At 42.2% G+C, this 23713-nt stretch overlaps 1 protein-coding gene across 1 annotated transcript; it reads left to right on the plus strand.

Moving 5' to 3' along the window:
- Positions 1-66: 66 nt before the first annotated feature.
- On the plus strand, positions 67-17754 carry QRSL1 (glutaminyl-tRNA amidotransferase subunit QRSL1). Its single transcript, XM_061989761.1, has 11 exons — positions 67-167; positions 412-571; positions 1689-1787; positions 3949-4045; positions 9616-9792; positions 11994-12169; positions 12290-12402; positions 13897-14089; positions 14504-14621; positions 16574-16779; positions 17260-17754. The coding sequence occupies exons 1-11, from the start codon at positions 144-146 to the stop codon at positions 17469-17471; spliced, it is 1575 nt and encodes a 524-aa protein (XP_061845745.1). The 5' UTR covers positions 67-143; the 3' UTR covers positions 17472-17754.
- The last annotated feature ends 5959 nt before the right edge of the window (positions 17755-23713 follow it).

Raw genomic sequence — 23713 nt, forward strand, 5'->3', positions numbered from 1 at the left:
CCCCGGCGGCGCCTGCTGCCAATGGGCGGTCGCCTTCTTGGTAGCCCTGCCAATGGTACCGCTCGGTGTTGCGGCAAGATGGCGGCGCCCAGGCGCGGCGCCGGGAGAAGAGTGGCGGCGGCGGCGGCCGTGAGCGGAGCGACATGCTGCGTGCCTCTCTCCGCGAGGTGAGGGGTGCCCGGCCCGCCCTGACCGACGCCGCGCCGCGCCGCGGCACGGGGGGCGGCGGGGCGGACGCATGAGGTGACCGGGGCGCTGGCGGCCCCCTTCCCGGGGCGGCGGGGCCTGGGGCAGCCCTTCCCGCGGCCTCCATCCCGACGTGGCGGCGGGGATCGCGCTTTATCTCCTTAGCGGCCCGCAGCGCGCTCGGTCACGCAGCCGGCTGCCTTGACAAGGGGACTGGGCTTTCAGGTTTCGGCAGCGCTGAAGGAAGGACGCGTCACTCCGACGGAGCTGTGCCAGAGGTGCCTTTCGCTCATCAAAAGCACCAAGTTCCTTAACGCGTATATTACCGTAGCGGAAGAAACGGCATTGAAGCAGGCGGAAGACTCGGAGAAAAGATACAGAACAGGTATGTTTGCTCTGCCTTGATTTAAATCTTTAAAGAGGCGCTGTGGGGGAGCTCTTAGTGTTGTGAAGCAGCTTTACTTTTTAAAGCGGGTGTATGCACTACGCGTTTGACCATTGGGGGATGAGGATTCCAACTGAGGCTGCAGTGAGTGCGTGCTATTGGCTATGTGCACTTGGTAGCACATTCCCTTCAAAAACCAAAGGCAAACTGTGGACCATAGCGGACAGGCACAGCTTCTTGAACAGCACTGCTGCTGCTTGCCTTTTCTTTCCCTCAGCAGGTGCTTTTTGAGATGGCAACCAGCACTTCCCACAAACAGGAAGATGCAGTGATCTGTTACAGGTCTGTGGGCAGGGGCAGGTGGACATCTGGCTCAATCTATCAGGTTTTCAGTTAAGAAAGCAAATGAGAATAAAGCAACTTTGTGCAGTGTTCCACCATTTAGATATTCCAGCAAATGAGACTGACCATCCTCATTTTCCCTTGCAAGTCCTGAAAGAAAAGAGAAATTGTCACCTAATAGGGCACATTTTTTTCCTTCCTGTGTGACATTTGTTGTCCTCTGGCAGCTTAAGAAAACTGCCGACCAGAGCATTTTGCTTCCTGGCATAGGCCTTTCAGGGATTTTTTTGGTGCATGGTGGATAATCTATCACTTAAGGAAGATTTTCTCTGCTTCAGTAATTTTTTTTACATCATTTCTTCTGTGCATGTCAGGTAGGCAGAATTTATGCCTCCCAGTCTAGATACGGAGTAGATATAGGCAGCACCTATACCTGAAGTAAGCATTACATGGTCACATTTGAAGAGCTAAGCACTCTTTTGGGATAGCTAACCTATATGAAAGCAGCTGTCTGTCCTGCAGGCTTAGACACATTTGCAGAGCTGTGCTTTTCAGGGTCAAATCTGGTCTGGGCAGAATAGTCAATGCTGGACTTAGAATGGAAAGTGGTTCTTGAAAATGTAATTGACGACCATCAAATGTGAAGTGGATAGTATTCCCGCTCCCCATAAACTCCCAAAAGGATGTGTGAAATAAACTGTAATTGATGAGAAGACTCTACCTGTAGCACACTTTGCTTTAATCACTGTTGTCTTTGCAATAATTCCTAATGCAGGTCAGCCGCTGGGTATTCTAGATGGAATTCCTATTGCAGTAAAAGACAACTTTAATACAGCTGGCATTGAGACAACATGTGCATCAAACATGCTAAAAGGTACAGTAGAGCTTTTAAGGTAAAATCAGATCTCGTTTTAGAGCTCTTGCTCTCCTATTTAGAGGATTCATGGAGGGGAATCTTGCAGAAATCTTACACATTTTTGAAAAATGAGCTGAACTTATTTGAGAAAATACGTTTATCTAATTTCTTTTTGTGGAAGCCTTTATTCATACAATTACAAGCTTTTAGCAAAGCAATGCTTATTATAGTAAAATAGGATTGTTCTGTAGTTTGCATTTTGCTGCATGTTACTTTTAGGCCTGCAGGAGAGCAGTCAGTACTGTTCACCACTGTTTTGTCTAAGAAAATCCAAAGACAGTCTTTTTTTGTTAATCTTTTGATAATTATTAAGTAGTTTTTTCAAATGGCTGTAGGAAGAATAGACACAGTTCTTTATGTTCCTGATACACAGACACATTTTATAAGGCTTTTATAATTTTTTCCAGACTCATTGTTTTTACTAACATGCCATTAACATTTTCAAAGTGTTAGACAGAATGTTTTCGTAGTAAAAGCAAGAGTAGAAAACATTTTTCATATCTATTTTATTCTGCACAAAGTCAAACTGAAAGTTTTTGTGGAAGATAGCGCAAGTAAATTAGCAAAACCCTAATCTGAATATCAGTTTTTTCAGTAGCAGAAACAAAATAAAGTATGACTTTTCCTGTAAAAAAAAAAAAGTTGTATTACCTGAGATACTTTTCCTTAAAGGACATTCATAGAATCACAGAATGGTAGGGGTTGAAAGGGATCATCTAGTCCAACCTCCCTGCAGAAGCAGATTCACCTAGATCAAGTCACACAGGCCCAGGTGGGTTTTGAAAAATTCCCAAGAAGGAGACTCCACACCCTCCATGAGCAGCCTGTGCCAGGGCTCCCTCACTCTCACAGTAAAATAGTTTTTTCTTGTGTTTAAATGGAACTTTTTGTGTTCCAGCTTCATCCCATTACCCCTTGTCCTGTTGCGAGGTACAAGAGAAAAAAGGGATGCCCCAACCTCCTGACACCATTGAGATATTTGAAAATATTAATGAGATTTCCCCCCCCACCTCAGTCTCCTCTTCTCTAGAATAAACAGCCCCAGTTCCTGCAGTCTTTCATCGTAAGGAAGATGCTCCAGTCCCCTCAGCATCTTGGTAGCCCTGCACTAGACTAGCAGTTCCCTGTCCCTCTTGAGCTGGGAAGCCCAGAACTGGACACACGACTCCAGATGAGGCCTCACCAGGGCAGAGGAAAGGGGGAGGAGAACCTCCCTCCACCTGCTGCCCACACTCTCTTCAAAGCCCCCACGATGCCACTGGCCTTCTTGCTCACAAAGACACATTGCTGCTCATGTTTATTTGCTGCCCAGCAGCACTCCCAGGTCTCTCTCTGCAGAGCTGCTCTCCAGCAGGTCACCCCCAGCCTGTCCTGGTGCAGGGGGCTGTTCCTCCCCAGGTGCACTTGCCCTTGGTGAACTGCATGAGGTTCCTCGCTGCGCAACTCTCAAACCCACTGCAATTCTCAGCCATGACACTGAAATCAGTATTAGGAGTGACGTTGTCCGTGTTGCCGTTGAGGGTGGGAGTGGAGAAACCCAGGTGAATATTCAGAAAAGCGATCGGTTGTGACTGAGAATCTCACAAATGCGTCATGGTGCTCATCCTAGTTCATTTAAGTTCTACATGGTCATGGGTGTACACGTTTGATCACAGGGTAGCCAGTTAGTATTTCAGGTTGTGGTTAACCATCTGTTCCTTTATCTCATGCCAATGGGAGATAATTCAAGATAGCTTAGTGTTTTCCTGTAAAGAGCTTTTTTCTCACTTTTTCTAATTTTAGACAGTTACTGCAAATTGGCTGAGTGCAGTAATTTGCTACCCTTGTGGTGACATGTTTATGTTTAGGCTTAGCTCCATACTCGAGAAATGTATAATCCAGAATTACTGATTTGTAAATGATGGAGGACAAAAAAAAAAGACATAGCAAACAAAACAGCATTTGGTTTACTTTTACTAAATTTCAGAGATTACTCGTGTTATTTAGGAGCAACATTTTGGCACTGTGAGCTGACAGTTCTTACGCACAAATGATGACCACTTTGAAGCGTTCAGAGTAGCTACTTCCAAAAATCAGCTGTATCTCACCAATCACTCTTAATTGTTCTGATTGTTTTCAGGTTATATTTCTCCTTACAATGCTACAGTAGTTCAGAAATTACTGGATCAGGGAGCTGTGCTTTTAGGAAAAACAAACCTAGATGAATTTGCAATGGGGTGAGTGATGTTTATTATTTTCAATGTGTGATTGCATGTTAAATAGAAAACACACCATCTGTTCCGGTCTACCTGTAATCCTTAACGCCTCTTTCTCTGAGGTTAGAAAATAATCAGTACTTACCTGTGAAAAGTATATAGAGTTGCATGAATTTCTCACTGAGCATTTGTACTGTTGTGTACATGATGTTATGTGCTGAGTTTTATGAACATAGTGTTTGACTATAGCTGTATTTGAGCAGGAAGAAGTGGTATAGCCTTTACAGAAGGCCAAGGACAAGCAGACTTTTTCCAGATCCAATAGTGTGTTAGTAAAATTGGTTATGACAGCAGCTAACTGCTGCCTTTTCTCTCTCCTTACTGGTGTTTTCTGCCCTTAGCTAAATATTATCATGTCCCCAGTGGCAGTCACTGGCTCTGTTGGTCACTGGAGTAATTTATATGAGTACTCCCTGGTTTGCTGCAAACAAGCTAACTGAGAGCAACACTTTAAATTGCCTCAGCTAATGTTAGTGACTTTTCATCAAGAGCACTTTGGTAAATGCTGTCACAAATTGATTCTCCAGCAAAACAGTGAAGGCAGTCAAACTATAGCAGTGAACATCATTGGGCTGTTAGCAGTGGGAGTCTCTGTCACGACAACTGTTGGGTCTGGAAAGGAATGTCTGGGACTTTAGTTGTATATGAGAAACAATTAAGTGTTGTGATTTTAGTTTGTTTTTATTTTACCTAAATCGAAGACAGATGTTTTATTGGGAATTCACATGGATGGGGTGGAAATACTTGTACTGTATTGTTTTGGATAATTTTGCAGAGTCGTAGAATGGTTTGGGTTGGAAGGTACCTTAAAATTGTCATGAGCAGGGACACCTTCCCCTAGGTCAGGTTGTTTCAAACCTCTTCCAACCTGACCTTGAACACTTCCAGGGACGGGGCAGCCACAGCCACACAACCTGTTCCAGTGCCTCACCACCCTCACGGGGAACAACTTCTTCCTCACATCTATTCTAAATCTATTGTCTTTCAGTTTGAAGCTATTACCCTTGTCCTATCACTACAGGCCCCCGTAAAAAGTCTCTCCCTAGCTTGCTTGTAGGCTCCTTTAGATACTGGAAGGCTGCTTTAAGGCTTCCTCAGAGCCATCTCTTCTCTAGTATGAACAACCCCAAGTTTTGTAGCCTGTCTTCCTAGGACAGGTGCTCCAGCCCTCTGATCATCTTTGTGGCCCTCCTCTGGACTCCTTCCAAAATGTCTGTGACTTTCTTATGTTGAGGGCCCCAGAGCTGGATACAGTTCTCCAGATGGGGTCTCATGAGAGTGGAGTAGAGGAGGAGAATCACCTCCCTCGACTCTGCCGGCCACGCTTCTTTTGATGCAGCTCAGGATATGGTTGTGTTTCTGGGCTGCAATCACACGCTGATGGGTCACGTTTTGCTGCTCCTCAACCAACACCTCCAGATCCTCCTCCTCAGGGCTGCTCTCAGTCCATTCTCTGCCCAGCCTGGATTTGTGCTTGGGACTTGTGTGCAGGACCTTGCACTTGGCCCTATTGAAGCTGATGAGGTTTCCCACCCCTCCAGCCTGCACAGGTCCCTCAGGATGGCCCCTTCCCCACTGAACTGCTGTGACTGCACTCAGCCCCACTCGCTGTGTCACCAACAGGTGACAAACAGTGCCAGTCCCAACACTGAGCCCTGAGGAACGTCTCTGCTCACTGCTCCCCACTTGGGCATCGAGCAGTTGGTCATAGCTCTTGGAGTGTGACCATCCAGCCCATTGCTTGTCCACCCAACAGTCCATCTGTCGAATCCAGGTCTCGCCAATTTAGAGACAAGGATGTTGTGTGGGACAATGTCAAATGCTTTGCCCAAGTCCAGGTAGAAGATATCAATTGCTTTCCCTTTATCCACGAACACTGTAACCCTGTCATAGAAGGCCACCAAATTTGTCACGCGCAATTCACCCTTGGTGAAGCATGCTGGCTGTCATCAATCACATCCTTATTTCTCATGTGCCTTAGCATGGTTTCCAGGAAGATCTGCTCTGTGATCTTGCTGGGCACAGAGGTGAGACTGACTGGCCTGTAGTTTCATGGGTATTCCTTTCTTCCTTTTTTAGAAATAAGGGTTATGTTTCACCTTTCCTAGTCAGTGGGAACTGAATTTCTGTGTCAGACACACACTTCATGTCTAAACTCATTAAAGTCCAAAATCCTCCTAAAAAGGCTTATGCTACTGCTGACCTCTTATCTCTGGTCTGTGTGTTTATATGGTCTCTTACGCTAGCACCAATGTGGCCGCATCATGAGTCACATCACAGAATGCTTGGGGTTGGAAGGGACTCTAGAGATCACACAGTCAACCCCCTGCTAAAGCAGGTTCCCCAAAATAAGGGGGCACAGGAACGTGTCCAGGTGGTTTTGGAAACCTCCTGAGAAGAAGTCTCCACACCTTCCCTGGGCAGCCTGGGCCAGGGCTCCCTCACCTTTACAGGAAAGGAGTTCCTCCTCCCATTCCAGTGGAACTTCCTGTGTTCCAGCTGATGCTGGTTACTTCTTGTCCTGTCACTGGGCACTATAGAAAAGGATTAACCCCTTCCTCTTGACATACACCCTTTATATAATTGGTAAGTATTAGTGAGATCCCCCCTCATTCTCCTTTTCTCCAGGCTAAACAGTCTCAGATCCTGCAGCCTTTCCTCGTATGAAAGATGCTCCAATCCCCTGATCATCTTGATGGCCCTTTGCTGGACTCTCTCCTTGTCCCTCTGAGCTGGGGAGGTCAGAACTGGACACAGTACTCCAGATGAGGCCTCACCAGGGCAGAGTAGAGGCAGAGGAGAACCTCCCTTGATCTGCTGGCCACACTCGATGCATCCCAAGGATGCCACTGGCCTTCTTGCCCATGAGGGGAAATTGCTGGGTCATGTTAATTTGTTATCAACCAGGACTCCCAGGTCTCTCTTCACAGAGCTGCTCTCCAGCAGATCACCACCAGCCTGTCCTGGTGCAGGGGGTTGTTCTTCCCATGTGCAGGACTCTGCACTTGCCCTTGGTGAACCTCAGGAGGTTCCTCTGTGTCCAGCTCTTAAGCCAGTCAATATCCTGCTGGATGGCAACACAGTGTCTGGTAAATCAGCCAGTCCTCCCAGTTTAGTGCAATCAGTGAACTTGCTGAGGGTCACTCTTTTTCCTCATCCAGGTCTTTGATGAAGATGTTGACTAAGACTGGCCCCAGAACTCCACTGGCCACAGGCCTCCGACTCGACTCTGTGCCATTGATCACCACTCTCTGGGTTCTGTCATTCAGCCAGTTTTCCATCCATCTTACCCTCCACTCATCCAAGCCACACTGTCTGAGCTTTCTGATGAGGATGTAATGGAAATGGTGTCAAAAGCCTTTCTGAAGTCAAGGTAGATGGCAATCCACTGCGCTCCTCTCATCTAGGCAGACAGTTATACTCTTGTAGAAGGCTATCAAGTTGGTCAAACAGAATTTCCCTGTGGTGAATCAATGTTGAGTCCCCTGATAACCATTTTTTCCTTCATGTGTTTAGAGATAGCATTCAGGATGGGTTGTTCCATCACCTTTCCAGGGATGGAGGTGAGGCTGACCGGCCTCTAGTTTTCTGGGTCGTCCTTCCTGCCCTTTTTGAAGCTTGGAGTGACACTGGCCTTTCTCCAGTCCTGAGGCACCTCACCAATCCTCCACGATCTTTCAAAAAGGATGGAGGGTGGCTTAGCAATAATATCAGCAGCTCCCTCAGCACTCGTGGGTGCATCCCACCAGGACCCATGGTTTTGTGAGTGTCCAGCTTGCCTAGTAGATCCCTAACCCAATCCTCCTCAACCAAGAGAAGGTACTCCTTTCTCCAAACTTTCTTACTGTCCCCCAGGGACTGGGCTTCCTGAGGGCAAGCCTTGGCTGTAAAGACTGAAGCGAAGAAGGCATTCAGTAGTTCCACCTTCTCTGCATTCACAATCACCAGGGCACCATCCTCATACAGCAGCAGGCTCATAGTCTCCTGAATCTTCCCTTTGCTACTGGTGTACTTGAAAAGCCCTTCTTGTTTTCCTTTACCTCCTTTACCAGATTTAATTCCAAAAGGGCTTTGGCCTTCCTGATTTCATCCCTACATGCTCTGACAACATTCCTGTAATCTTCCCAATGACCAGGCCCTTTTTCCACATTCCATAGATTTCATTCTCCCATTTGAGTTGTTTCAGAAGCTCCCTGTTCATCCAAACAGGCCTCTTACCTACTTTACCCAATTTCCTACTTGTGTGCGACTTGGAGGAAGTTGCACTTGAAGGTTGACCAGCTTTCCTGGCACCTCTATCTTTTAGAGTCCTAGCCCAGGAGATTCCTCCAAGCAGGTGCAGCAGGACACCCCTTCCTGTTGGCTCCTTGACCACTTATGACAGGAAGTCGTTGTCAGTGTTCTGCAGGAACCTCCTGGACTGCAGGTGCTTGGCTGAGTGGCTTTACCAGCAAATATCAAGGTGGTTGAAGTCCCTCATGAGAACCAGGGCCTGCGATGGTGAGGCTGCTTTCAACTGTTTGTAGAAGGCCTCATCAACTTCTTCCTGATCAGGTGACTCCCACTCCAGTGTCATCTCCATTAGCCTGCCCCTTAATTGTTACTCATAAACTTTCAGCACACTCTTCATCCCCACCTAGGCAGAGCTCAAAACATTGCAGCTGCGCTCTCATATAAAGGCCAACTCCACCACCTCGCCTCGTTGGCCTGTCTTTCCTAAACAGTACATAGCTATTCATGACTATATATAGTCATAGCCATTAATGAGGGAGAAAATCCAGCTCTAAAGTAGTGATGTGTCAATAAGGTTACTTTTCAGCTGCTGTGTCAATTGCCCACTCTGACGATTTGGCTAATTACAGTGGCACCCCGGAGTCAGGGGAAACATGGGCTGGAGGCTTTCAGGAAAGAGGAAAGTACCCCCTGCCCCCGCTTCTGGTGGCAGGTCTCACTTAGGTGACCACAAGCTGACTAAAACCAGTTTCTGAGAAGCCAGTCTGTTTCTCTGTACCAGTCAACTGTGGCCTCAGGAGAGGGCTACAGAGTGAGTAATAGTGTGTATTTACAGAGAAATGCTTGTTCCCGCTACTGCAAGGTTTCCCCCCGCCTCCCTGCCCCCAGCAGCATGGTTTTGCACAAGACTGTGGTAATCTTCTTTTGCCTCTTTCAAATGGAGGGTTAGAAATTGAGAAGACCTCTGTTTTGAAGCAGAATGCGAAGCCTTACCGTTACATAGCTTAAAACAATGTTATGATTTTATGATTATGTTCTTTTCAGTGGCGTTAGCAGAAATGAGAAAAAGGTATGAGTTCTGGTTCTGTGTCAGAAAGAGATGAAGATCTATAAACTTTACAGTTCTGTGTAATATTGTTGCAGTTAACTGCACAAGGATTTAGGTACACCAGTCTTTTTATGTTGAAATAGAGTTTGCTAAAATGAAGGATGGGGAATTGAATAAAGAAAAAAAAGTAGTGAATGCGATGTGTCATCTTGTCACTCCTGTCTGTATTTGTTCTGTCTGACTGACTTAGATCTGGGAGTACAGATGGGGCATTTGGACCAGTGAGAAATCCCTGGAGTTATTCAAGACAGTACAAGGAAAAATCTGTCCCAAAATCTCATTCTGAGGACAAAGAGTCTGACTGGGTGATAACAGGAGGGAGCTCAGGAGGCAGTGCGGCTGCTGTGTCGTCTTTCACCTGTTTTGCGTAAGAGGCTTCTTTAATTTGTTTTTTATTCATTGCCTCAAAATATGTTGCAAGCTTTTAGTCATATTGTTTTCTCATAATCTAGTTTGAAACGGGAGGGTTATTTACACCGGCGTGCAAGAATTTATTTCAGCATCCTTAGTTTATTCATGGCATCATGGATGAATCCAACTAGGCAAATTTAGGCTTAATCATTTTGAAATGTTATTCAGCATACTGATATGACCACTTTACATTGCATGGACTAACATGATAATGGCAGTAAAGGAATGACAGTTTTATTATCATTTACACATACTCTCTTAAAATTAACTTGGGGTTTGTGACACATCCTGAGTAAATGCGTTGCACAAATACACGCTGAAAATCTAAATCAGGAAATGGAGAGATTCCTTCATTTGTATCAGTGCAATGATCTTTCCTCTCCTCCTTTGTTTTTATAGCAGGATTACATAATAGTACATGAGATTTGGGATCGAGAAGCTTTTAAATCCTCAACAAAAGGATGCACAGAGGCTTATTACACAGACACAAACCTGTCTGATTTAGAGTTAGAAGACAGTTTTAGTTTTTTGAATTTGTTTGTTGGGTTAAAAGAAATTTAAGCACATTGGATTTTTTGTTTTTTACAACAACTATTTTCTGCATGAAACAGCAACACACTATTTAACAAATCAGTTGTCTGTACTATCCTTGCCATCCAGCTGTTAAAAGAAATTCAATCCTTAAATCTTTATAGCTTTTACTTTACATAGGTGTTAGAGCTACATAGTGGAGCGTGTTTTATAGATTATTTCAGCTGTGCTTTTGACTGGAAAGTGTTTGGGAATGTTCTTCAGTTACTGTGTCCTTGTTTACCCATAGACTATATTATATTATTGTTAAAATACTTTTTGCCAATGTTGATTACAGCTTTTTTAAAATAATGTTTTCGTATACAAAACTGAATTTATTTCATTATTTTTTTGATGATAGCTCTCTTCATCTCCTTGCCCTTTGCTAGAATGTAATCCACTCAATATTTTAATGCTGATGAAATTGAACTCAGTGCAGAGGTTCACAAGTACTGCTGGTCCTTGTCCTGAGCCAGAGTGGCCTGATCCTGATAGGGTTTGGCACCTTCTCTTATGTTGCTGGGCACACTGAATCCCATTTTGCACAGCTCAGCACTTTGTCAGATCAGGGAGATTTTTTTTTTCCCAGATATTGTCTGTAACCTATTGCATATCTACTCTGTTAGTTTCTTAAAAACATCTGGAATGGTGCCAGTCTTTGTCTTTTTGGATGTACAGAAACACTACAAAACTGAGGATGTTTTATATCGACACAAAAAATTCCAGGTCAGCAAAATCCAATGGAATTGATTCAGCCATCTCAGATGCCTATGGGAAGTCACATACTCACTTAAAAAAAATTCTGCCTCCTTCTGAAGTGTGATTTATTTTTTGGCAAAGATTTGGATGAAAGCTGTTTAATTTTTTAAATGATGCTTGGGTTAAAATTATTAAAAACAAGAGCAGTTTTCATTTCAGTATTAGTTTCCAGTTCCATTGCAGTTTTTAAATTTCAGTTTAGAAAGAACAAGGTTTTACCTGTGAAAGAGCAAAAGGAAGAGGTCAACTTAAAAAAAAAATACAGTGTTCTAAAAATACACCTAATCTCCTGTAAGCTGAGAGTTCTGATGCTCTCTGTGCTTTATAGGTTTGGAAAGACAACATCTTAGACTTTAGGAAAGTATGCCCTGTTTTTAGGGGCGAAAATGTACTGTATTGCTATTTAGCTGTATAGTGGAAAATGCTGCTTCATAATGTAATATCTACCGAATACATACCGATGTCTGAAAATCGTATACTAAATCACAAGACACATCTTTTGGAGTCTGCAGCATTGGAGCAGACAAACAGAAGGCAGGAGTAGACATTCAGGGCTATGTTCAGAAGGCCTGAATTCTACTTGTCTAACCTGTGCTTTGTGAAGAGAAAGAGGTTCTCCTGATGGCTAATTCAGAGCCCCAAAGAAAAATAAGAGAACAGATAAAAAATAGCAGACATAGGGAGCAGACTGATATTTTTAGACTGTGTGATTACGACTTCTGGAAGAATTCACACAATTTTAAACCCATGCATCTTAAACCCATACGTTTTTATTATTTGGAAATGTATTGATTTCTTTTACTAATGATAATCCTTTTAAAACCATAGAGCTTTAGGGTCAGACACAGGAGGATCTACCCGAAACCCTGCTGCTCACTGTGGTGTAGTAGGTTTAAAGCCAACATATGGACTGATCTCTCGCCATGGTCTCATTCCTCTAGTGAACTCCATGGATGTGCCAGGAATCCTCACCAGATGTGTGGATGATGCAGCAATTGTGTTAGGTATTACTACTTCATATGTCTTTGTACGCAACATATCTTTGCTTACAACACTGTCTCAAATTGAATTCTGGCTACCCAGAGTCCATTTTCTTGTTCTTCATATATTATGTCATATTTTAGGTTCACTGGCTGGTCATGATCCTAAAGACTCTACCACAATTCAGGATGACTTTAAGCCATTTGAACTACCCAGTTTGACTGATGTCAGCAAGCTCTCAATAGGAATTCCGAAGGTAACGTTTAAATCCTGTCAGCACTTTCAGACAGGAACAGCAAATAGGACGTGCAACAAAAAATATTTGTGTCTCACCCACCACGTCCCAGTCTCTCATAATTTAAAACAGTGAAGACAGTACCCAGCAGCTCATGGAAAAGAGGAGTATGTGCTCTGTTGCCGGTGCAGGTGATTTGGAGTGAGCATATGCTAATGCTTCATGTTGTCTTTGTGGGAGGCTCTGTCAGGAAGTTCTGAGGGAAATGGGGAACTTCAGTTCTTGGTTGTCTCCATTGCTCTTTTCATCATTCAGCTGTCTAGCCTCAAAAAAGTTGCTCTTAGTGCCTTCTAATACAATGAGTTTAGTGCTTATGCAGTGCTTTGAGATACTTGTCTAAAGGGCACTGTGGTAATAGGAAGAAGAATTTTAAGACAATCTAGTGGCACAAGGAGCTCTGATTCCCAGAACTCTAACAGGGATTGAAAGACGACTGTAATCTGGTGTCTGATGCATGCAATCCAGTTGTATTTGTAACAATAAGAATACTTGTAATTTAGGCACAACATTTGAAACTTCAGCCTGTTTTTAATTGCCTGTTATAATTTAGTAAAGACTCTGCCTTCAAAGAGACAACGTGCATAACATTTATTGCTTTGGTCTCAGTAATGGAACCTGTGCTGGAACAGATACACTGAAAGATTGAATTTGATAAACAGAGACATGCACTGTCCAATTAATTATTCAAGATCTGTGAAATGAAAAACATGTATGCCTAGCAAATTAATTAGCTGCATACTGTTTGGATTTTGATAAATCTAAAATAATGCTGTTGATTAATTATTCATATGCTTTGGACAGTCATTTTCTGCTGCTATGGATTATCCTAAACAGATACATGCATATATTAAACATGGGTCATAGCTACTCAGAAATCACACAGTACTGTGACCCTGATACTATGGGTTAGACAGAGAATTTTAAGAGAACATCTTTTAACATACCTATTAAACAAGAATGTCAAATTTTTAAAGTCTTCTACCAAGCCCTTGATTGTAGTTCTTCTTTGGCGGTTTTACTCTTTTCATGACAGTTGCCACTGATCTGCTGTGGCCACAATTTCTTTTTATCATTCCTACGCCCAGTAGCCATAGTATTAGGATTTAAACCTGAAGAGTTTGTACCTGTGGAGTGCAGAGCAGTGCAGTGTACTCTCCATGAATAAGTGGAAAAAAAAAAAGTCTTCTTCAGAAGAAACTGCTGAAATTCCATGGTCTACTGAATCCTACTGAGATGAACACAGTATTCTTAACAAGACTGAATCCTGTTAATTTAGTGCTGCTTGATTGTATAATATTTAGTAGTTGCAAGAAGTTTTATTAAGCACTTTAAATCATAAAGTATTGAGCTAACAGTTTCAATGTATTTTTTAGCAAGGAATGTTTGCATTTTGGTTACCATTGGAAGTAAACCAGGATGTAAAATCTCTCCCTTTCTTGTTTTTTTTTCTCTAAGGAGTATCATGCACCAGGGCTTTCAAGTGAAATTCTGTCTCTCTGGTCAAAAGCTGCTGACCTCTTTAAGAATGCAGGTGCTAAAGTAATTGAAGTGAGTTTACCACACACTCGTTACTCAATTGTCTGCTATCATGTGCTGTGTACAGCAGAAGTGGCATCAAATATGGCCAGGTTTGATGGACTGGAATATGGTAAGGCCTTTGAAAAAACTTTTTTCTCAGGCAATAGAGACAGTGTTGGATTAAAGAGTATTAGTTTTAATAGATGGGCTTTTCTTGGTTGAGTGTTTGGTGTTATTTCTGTAAGATGGAACAGAGTGAAAACTCCATCTAAATAAAAATGTGTAAAGAAACACATATTTTTAATATATTTCACTACGAGACCCTTAGGTGTCTGGGCTTAAAATCCATTTAGGATTTCTGTAATAAACCAGGATTATGTTTTGTTGCTTGTCTAGAATGGTAGCACATCAGACTGCAGCAAACAGTTTTGTATTACTGTTTGTAATACTGTTGTATTACTATGTATATTACATTGCCTCATGTTCTTAAATCTTAAGGATTATTTAAAAAAATGCTAATTTCCAAATTGATTTTTCTTTTCAGGACACCGTTCTGACATGAACAAGTCCACAGAAAGTATGTATGCTGCAACACGACGAGAAGGCTTTAATGATGTTGTAAGAGGAAGAATTCTATCAGGAAACTATTTCTTGTTAAAACAGTAAGTGGAGCATCTTGAAACTCAGATTTACCAAGTTAACAATTTTTTTTAAACAAACAGTGATGAATTGTTTATTGTGACGTGAAAAAAAAAATCAGCTATTTTTATTATTACTTTAGCTATATAATACCTAGTGAACTGTTAGTAATGAATGGCAATGTTTTCCTTTAGTCTTACCAGTGAACCTCCTGAATTAAATGAGTAAAACAACTTAAGTGATTTTTTTTCCTCCATAACAGAGCATTACTGGCACCTGTTAGTTAAGCAAAAATATCTCCTGTGACATCACACTGAAATCATACTGAAGCCTTTACTGTCATAGTGTTAAAAGTTATGTAGCTGTTAATCTCATTAAAACTTCAAACTAAAACTGATGGTATGTTCTAATGAGGTCTTCTCAAGTCAGAAGATAAAACAATTAAATCAACTGTAGCTCTTTGCCTCTGTATACAGGGAAAGGAAAACAGTGGCAGAAGTACTTAACTGGTCTTTACAGAAGACGGGGTTTTATCCAGCTCATATAGAGAAGAATGATCATGGAACAATTTCAGTCTTTTTCCGTAGTTTTCACTCCTTCTCCAACAGTCCTAATTTATATCAGCAAAACTGCTTGTTTTCGCTGTCTTCATTTGTACAGGTACTAACAGAAATATTAGTCATGTAATCATTCTCCCTGCAAGTGCACCACAGAAAGAGCTCTGTCAGCAGGAGTATTCATCAGATACGACTTCCAGTTGCTCTCAGAGACAGGAATGTTGTCAGTCAGTGTATGTAACAATCAGCTTTGATGGAATGCCGATATTCCTGCCAAGTGTGCTCCTTCTAGTTTGAACTATCCAGATCAGCCTTCCTAAGGCTGCTCTAAAATTCATGTAGTTCACTCTTCTGTGAAAGACTATGCAATTGGCTTCCATCAAGATTGAACAGGAGTCCTGTTCCTATCCATAATAACTAACTTTTGAAGAACAGGACACAGGGTTCAGAAAGCGTTCTTAGAATAAATACATAGTAGAGCAAAACCATCTGTCTCCTGCAAATGTTGCATTTTTCACATTATTTTTGTCTTGCTTTTGAAATCTCTAAAATAACTAGGTGATTGTTCAGGGAGCAGTGTAAGCTTGTCAACATCACATCAGAATTAACAGGAAGTATGTGTTCGATTTAACAGTATTTTTTCACTTTTTTTTTTTAATAAACCCAAAAAAGTCTTTCCAGCTTAAAATATGGTTTGAGGTCTTTTGTGTTCCTTTTACCTTTTTTTCAGAAGTTAACAGCTAGGATGATTTCAGAAGTTATTCTAGATAAAGGTCTAATTTTAAGAATAGCTGTGGTTTTAGATGACAATTGCTTTTGAAACGGAACTTCTCCAAGTTTGAGGATTCCACATTTACCAGTTCTGCATAAGAAATTAAAAGGAACAGTAGACGTAAAGCTGACTAATTTGTTTCTGCTTCAGAGCTGTTTAGAGACAGTTTAGAAATCGATAGACCACATAGAGTCCTCCACAGATGATGGGACTCTTTCACATGCTTTAAGTATCTTGCTGGATTGAATCCTAAGTGATTACTGCCTGTTTTCCAGGCCTGCTTAGTTCTGCACAGCTTTGCTGAGGTGCCCTGCAGTGAAATTCAATATCTCATTTTGTTTCAGAAAGGTCACAAAACTGTTGTTTTGATTTTAAGTTAATTATTGTAAACTAAGGTTTTGTTTTCACCTTTCTTCAGCGGTATGCCCTCATCTCTTCCTTCTCCAACAGCTTCATTGCTAGGAGGGCATAAATACTGTATTTGATGTCTAAGCTCCTGGAATATCAAAACCTTAAGTACCGGTGTTAATCTTTTAACCAGAAGGAATACTGGCCTTGCTTTTATTCTTTTACAGTAACTGAGAAATTAAGTTCCATATTTTTGGTGTTCAAGTTGTCAGGCCCTCACACCCATATTTCTTTCTAGGAACTATGAGGATTACTTTATCAAGGCACAGAAAGTCAGGCGTCTCATTGCCGATGACTTTGTGAAGGTTTTTGGGAGCGGAATTGATGTTTTACTCACTCCTACCACTCTGAGCGATGCAGTACCATATATGGAATTCATCAAAGAAGACAACAGAACCCGCAGCACGCAAGATGACATCCTGACACAGGCTGCAAACATGGCTGGTGTGTACGGGCACGAATTCAACTGCGTTTTCCCCTGCTTACTCATTTTTAAAGTCCCTTCCCTTCCCGCTATTTAACCTCTTCTTTAGGATCAAGATATTTCACCTCTGGGTTTTAACCTTTCAGTAATAACCAGGTATAAGGATACCTTATTTATTAAATGCTTTAAAATGTAAGGTTAGGTTTTAAAATGAGGCACCTTGGAGATGGGTAGGGGCTGAAGACAGCATGAGTCCGTTTAGTTTCCACAGATCAAACTCTTAGAAGAGTTGATTCTCTTTTCAGAGGCTTATGAATCTTAAATCACCGTAATTCATTTCTTGTGATCATCTAGCCATATCCTTATCTTATTGACTGAAATGATTTCAACTAGTCTTTATCCTCTACATAAAAACAATGCCAAGAGTAGAATTGGCACAAAAATTACTCCAACTGGATTTATTTATGATAAGTGTTTGCATGTCTATCTTTTTCTTCCAGGACTGCCAGCCATAAATGTTCCTACAGCTCTTTCAGAGAGAGGCTTGCCAGTTGGGCTTCAGTTCATTGGACGTTCCTTCCAGGAGAAGCAACTTCTCACTGTAGCCAAATGGTTTGAAAAACAAGTAAAATTCCCAGTGATCCAACTAGAAGAAGTGAAGAGGCATGAACATGGCGTCTTTCAGCATCAGAAATCTGCTTCTTTTTCATAATATGGGACTTGAAATGGTCTAGCAATGGTCTAAAAACGTATTCCTGCAGTTCTCTTTTATAGAAATAACCCCCTTTGAGAGAGCACACGCAGGATGGAATCATCACACTTGTTACTATGTAATTAAGGCAAAGTGAATCATTAAGTAAATATGTCTCTTATTAAAAACCATTTCTAACTGATATTAAAAACATACGAGATGTATCTTATGCCTGTAGAACTGCTTTTTTTTCCATCTCCAGAGGGTATGTAAGTGATCTGTCCCATTAAATAACTAACCTGAAGTTCTCTGTGAAAATTGCATTGTTGACAAAGGGTTTGCTTCCTTCTGGAGCATCGCCTTTTATAGTGGTTCAACCAGAAAAGCTCTTGTGGAACAAAGGTGTCAAGGATCCATTCACCAACACGTAAATGCGAAGGAAACAAGAGAATAACATATAGATAGTTCATTCAAAATACATAAATACAATCCCTTCTAGCAAACTCCTGCAAGAGGTGAAATAACTTCCAGGTTTACAAATCATGCAAAGTACTCTGGTTACATTCATTGTAAGCATTGTGAATTCCAGATTTCCTCTGGGGAAAGACGCTGACTAGTCCCTGAGCAGTTCTTTTCTTCTTCCTTTGCTACTACTCTTCATAATCAGCACCTAAAATGGATACTTTCTAAGAAAGAAATCATCTTCTGCATTGGAACTTTCTGTAAGAGTAATACCACCTGTTCCTTCATGGATGGTCGTTCAGCACAATTGTAATTGGAAACAAACTTCCAAACCATAATGTTGGTAGACTGGAAAGCCTACTGAACAACTTAATAGCCTGTTGTGAGTGTTGTAGTTTCCATTTCTTGAAAGCTAAAAAAGTATGAAAGATATGTTAGCAGATCTCTTTTTGCATAGTTTCCTGCTTCCCTAGGTGTGAAGAGTATAAAGTGGGGAAAAAGGTTGGGATTTAATCTGATATGGTGACATACAGAATCTTCCTGAGTTACATATTTTCTTAGGCCATACTGTCATCTATATAAAAAAAAAATCACCTTATTGCTAAAATCTGCAAATGAGTTGGTGAATTTTCCACACCACAAACTGAGTTATTCTGGTACCGTTCCAAAATTATTTAAATGGTCCATGATTAAAAATTCCCTACGATTCAAACATTAAAGTTAAATTTTCAACTTAAATATTAAAAAACCTTGTTTCCAGTTTGATGCTGTCTTCTCTTCATAGAACAGTCATCAGGGAACTTGGCTTTTTCTGTTGGTGGGCAATGATGAAGTGGGAATCCCAACAGATTATTTCTGATGTTGTGTTGCTCGAAAATTTAGGCAAGCGGTGATCATACTGTCGCTGTGCACATCTTGTCTTACAGGAGCACATCTTCCTGACCAGGAGCTCTCAGTGATGTTATCCAGGTTGGAATACCTGGATATATACTTGGAATACTTGCTCTTTGATTTGAAGGTTATCCTAAAGCCACATCTGCCTCCTGCTGCTTCTAAAATTGAAGGTTAGTGACTTTTGCCTGGAGCTTGAGACAAAATCCTGACTATGGAGAGCATTCCTGGAGGGACATGGAAAGCCTTGGAGTGTTACAGAAGACAACAAGCAGAGAATTGTGCCGTACCTTAGAAACTAATTCTGGACTGACTTTTTGGCCCAGAGGTAAACACCTGCTTATGCTTGGCAATCTTTGTCTGTAAACATCCCCTGATGTTAGGAAAACCTGGATCAAGGCAAAGATTCCCCCTTCACGTTTGCCAAGCAGCTAAAGGAGAGGGGTAAGTGAAGGGGAAACAGTTCTCTTTCCTGCACTACATCTTTTCTTTTAAAGTAGGGCTCTGATTCCAGTCTCCATCATCCCCTAAGCGAGCATTCAGACAGCTGTTCTGACACACATCCTTCGGTGTTTCTTCTGTTGTTAGATTTCTGAGTGTAAAGTAACTGTGCAGGGAAATACACAGTAGAGAAGGTATAAACCAGAAAAGCGGATATCTATTCTGCAACTGACTAGCATCACATTTATAACTTCATGTTAGTGGTTGAGACTTGAAAACAAAACTGAAAAACAATAGACAGTTACATTTCTGGACTACTAGATTCAAGGCAGCCCCAACAAGGCTTTACCCTGTGCCTACTCCCAGATGTTTAGCTTTTTTGGGAATAGTATGCCTGGTGGTCTTTCTGCCCTCCCCTATCTAAATGCTGGAATTCCACCAAGGCAGAGGTGAGAGCTTGGGGACCAGTGTGGTCAAGCACCTTCAGGATATAATCAAGCAAGTCTTCCTCAAGTTTTGCAAATGGATATCAAAGAGACCTTTGCTGTCTTCATGTTAGAAAACCATTTCAAAGTTGTTGACTTGGGCCCCTCAGCAGGTCCTGAAGTTGCTTAACACCCTGGCTTCCCTCTAGATAATCTAGAGTGGCTGTGGGGGGTTTCTTTGAGCAGATCTTTGTGCAGCTGCTGCAACTGCCAAGTTACGGCTCCAGAGTTGTAATTGGTGCAGTTTCTATGACAGTAACTGGACTCTCAAAAAACCTCATTACACAAGTAGAGGAATTCCAGGGAACAGGAAGGTCTGGGAGGTCAAAAAAAACCCAACCCCAAACCTGAAAAAAAATTCTGCCTATAACACCATTTTTGTGCTGCTGCCTTGGGAAACAATTTGCTCAAATGATCTCGAGTTGAAAGTTTTGTGGCATTGCAGCGTAGCCACAGCAGGGGGTAGTTGTAACCTTAGCACACAGTGAGCCAAGATTATTCCAGTGTTTCCTGAAAGAAACACAAGCTAGAGCTTTAGCAAATAAGCAACCTGCTTAAATGCATGGGTTGCAAATTGTTTTCTTCAGATAAAGAGAAACTGTAAGGGCATTGCATAGTGGAAAAGTTATTTCTGAGAAGAAATTTGTTAAGAGCTTTTGCTTAAGATGTTTTAAAATAAAACATCAATCCAATGTTTATGCAGTTTCCATATATGTTTTTTTCCCCTCACCCTCCTTAACAGACTCATGGTGAGGAGCAAATCAAAGCAAAATTTAACCTGAGTGCTGCTGCATCTGTATTCACACATTTCTCAGTTTTTAGGTGTTGGGCACTTAAAAATTACTACAGCTTCATGGTGGCTTCCCCTTACATGGTGCTGCTCACTTAGCCATTGCTTTTATGACTCACCCAGGATCTAATCTGTCTGGAAAGCTGCACTGGGGCCTCTGTAGCTACTAGAATATACCTCCCCCCCCCCTTTCCCTTCAGCTCTGTCCCCCAGAGTACTGAAAACAACACCACTGAACTTACATACAGATGGGCAACTGAAAAATGGTGAAGAGATGTGTACAACCTGTCTAAAAATCAATGCTACAATTCTACAGTAGTCATAATTCACATTAAACTGGTGTTCACATGCTACCAGAGAGGGCAGGGAAATAAGCTGAAAAGTCAGAGAAGCAATAAAGGTTTCTCTAAGTTTGTTATTTTCTGGTATGTCTCTCAAATAAAGAAGATATCAAATTACAGGAATGTTAAAAAAGAGGCAGGAAATGAAAATCACAGTAATCTTGATTAGCTACCACACCTTTGCTTGATTAATGCCCAGAAGCAATTAAGGGATTAAAAGGGATTTTTTTTGTAAACAGAAGAAAGATTTTTTTCCTCTCCCAGCATGGCCATGGTCCCATGCTCCATGCTGAATGATGGTAAAAGGTGTCTTTAGCTCAGGGCATTCAGAGGAAGCAGCAGGAACCTGACCAGGCAACTCTGCCTGCTCCTGCGTGCAGCTTGGTAGCCTGGGATATAGTCAGGTACCTGTACCTGCAAGTGTGGTGGCACAGTACGTGTTGAAATGGGAACTGGTTGGTGGTTTTTTTTAGCTGGAGTGACTGTTCTTGTATGTCATGGTGTTGGTTGATGGCAAGATTTGCATGGCCTTCCCTGCTGGCATATCACTGGTCGTGGCATATGACAGATGAGTTGTACTCAAACCTACTGGTTCAGACACTTGGGGCAGCTCTTGGGTTAGATGCCCCTCCTCAGGGGAATGTGCATGGTGATAGGGGAGGAAAAGGGCTTGGAGTTTACAGGGCAGAGAAAAGACTGGCTGAAAGGTTGCTACAACCCCATGCAGCACTACAGGCTTGGGGCAGAGTGGCTGGAAAGGTGGAAAAGGACTGGAGAGTGTTGGTCAACAGCCAGCTAAATGTGAGCCAGCAGTGTGCCCAGGTGGCCAAGAAGGCCAGTGGCATCCCAGCTTGTATCAGAAATAGTGTGACTAGCAGGACCAAGGAAGTGATCGTCCCTCTGTACTCATCAGTGGTGAGGTACCTCTGTTATTGTGTTCAGTTTTGGGTCCCTCACTACAAGACAGACATTCAGGTGCTGGAGCATGTCCAGAGACAGGCAACAAAGCTGGTGAAGGGCCTGGAGCACAAGTCTTAGTACCAGTTGAGGGAACTGGGGTTATTTAGTCTGCAGAAGAGAAGGCTGAGGGAAGACATGATCACTCTCTACGACTACCTGAAAGATGGTTTTAGTGAGTTGGGGGTTAGTCTCTTCTCTCCAGTAATGAATGATAGGACAAGAGGAAATTTCCTCAACTTGCACTGAGAGAGGTTTAGATTGGAGCTGAGGAAGTATCTGTTCCAGGGTTGTCAGACTCTGTCCCAGGCTGCCCAGGGAAATGGTGGAGTCCCCATCCCTGGAGATATTTAAAAGAAATATAGGTGAGGTGCTGAGGGACATAGGTTAGTGATGAGCTTGGCAGGGTGAGATGAGTGATTGGACTCAATGATTTTAAAGGTCTTTTCCAACCAAAATGATCCTGTGATTCTATGCAGGCAAGAGATGCAGCAGTAAGGGAGCAGAAGTGGTAGGTGATAGGTACTGGCTGGTAGCAGCTGCACACCCGCCTGCACTGCACTGTTAGCTGAGACAGCTGCTGGGGTGCAACTGCTGGTCGACAACACGTCTCAGTGGAGAGACGAGCTCCTGCGCTGCACCCTATGGGGTAAAAGCACTAGGCACTTCATTGTACCAGCCAAGAGGGGACATTTCAGTTTGGGAAGATACAGGGAAGCACAGAAAGCTTGTCTAGGCAGGCTGTGAATCAGTAGGAGGTAGAAAACACACAGAAGATGGGAAAGGATTAAGTGTCATAGAAATTAGTAACTCATTTGAGAAGCCAGAGACTTAGGAGAGGAAGACTGAAGAGATAAAGAACCATGGGATGAGGAAGCAGAAGTACTCTGGTGAAGCGGAAGCCCCAACTTGTTATTCCTAAGTTGAAATCTTTGAAAGTGGGTACCTTTATGAATTGTACCTGTCTGAACTAGAGAGCCTGCTTGATTTAGACCAAGACCAGAGTGTTTAAGACTATGTTTGCAAGCTTTTAGTCCCAAAGTGAGTGATATTCCGGCAAACTTAAGCCCTGGCACAGACACACGTAATATGTGCTTAGCAAAGATCAAAAGGAAAACGCATTATTAACAGTACACTTCAGGAAGCCTGGGAACACAATGCAAAAGGAATCTTGTGGGCTTGATTTCTCTTCATAGGTAACTATTTCATGCAATCTCCATAAGTTTATTAAAATCTATTTAAAGAGTATTTGAATTTCTTCCGTCTATTAGTGTTCCAGAACCTTTTGTTAGAAACTTTAATCACAGCTAAGCCACACACGCCTATTTGCTCAAAGCAATATTGCTCTTTTGTTTAAATATGCTTTCTCCTTGTGTTTAATTCATTCTTATAATTATAAAGTGCAGTTGCATTCTTCCTTAGCCTTTATCTTATAGGATGCTCTTCCAGTTTACTCCTGTATATTAGAGCGCCCTCTGCTAATCCCTCTAGCCATTCACTACACCTGCTCCAGCTGAATCCCTCTGCATTCCCACCTGAGTGCTGAGTATTGTAAAGGCCATTCCAGGTGCAATTTTACAAGCGCCACAGCATTAATATTTCCCCACTACTCCTGAAAAATTCCTTCCTAGAACACTCTGGAATCAAGTTTGTGTTTTCCTCAGCCACATTACACCACACTGGTAGCTCAAAGCCAATTTATTATTAACTAGTGTACTTGGGGTTTTCTCTTTCTTCATTGCTTTCAATGGATAAGCATTTCTGGTATGAGCTGAGAGTTTGTTATTCATCCTCTAGGTTCATGACCCTACACTCCTTTTTAGTGCTGTTCAAATGAGTGGTGTTTTCCAGTTTTTCCAGCAGAGTCCCACTCTGCTGTTTTGACAGTAACTCCCA

The sequence above is a fragment of the Colius striatus genome, chromosome 2 (assembly GCF_028858725.1).
Source record: "Colius striatus isolate bColStr4 chromosome 2, bColStr4.1.hap1, whole genome shotgun sequence".
NCBI classification, from domain to species: domain Eukaryota; kingdom Metazoa; phylum Chordata; class Aves; order Coliiformes; family Coliidae; genus Colius; species Colius striatus.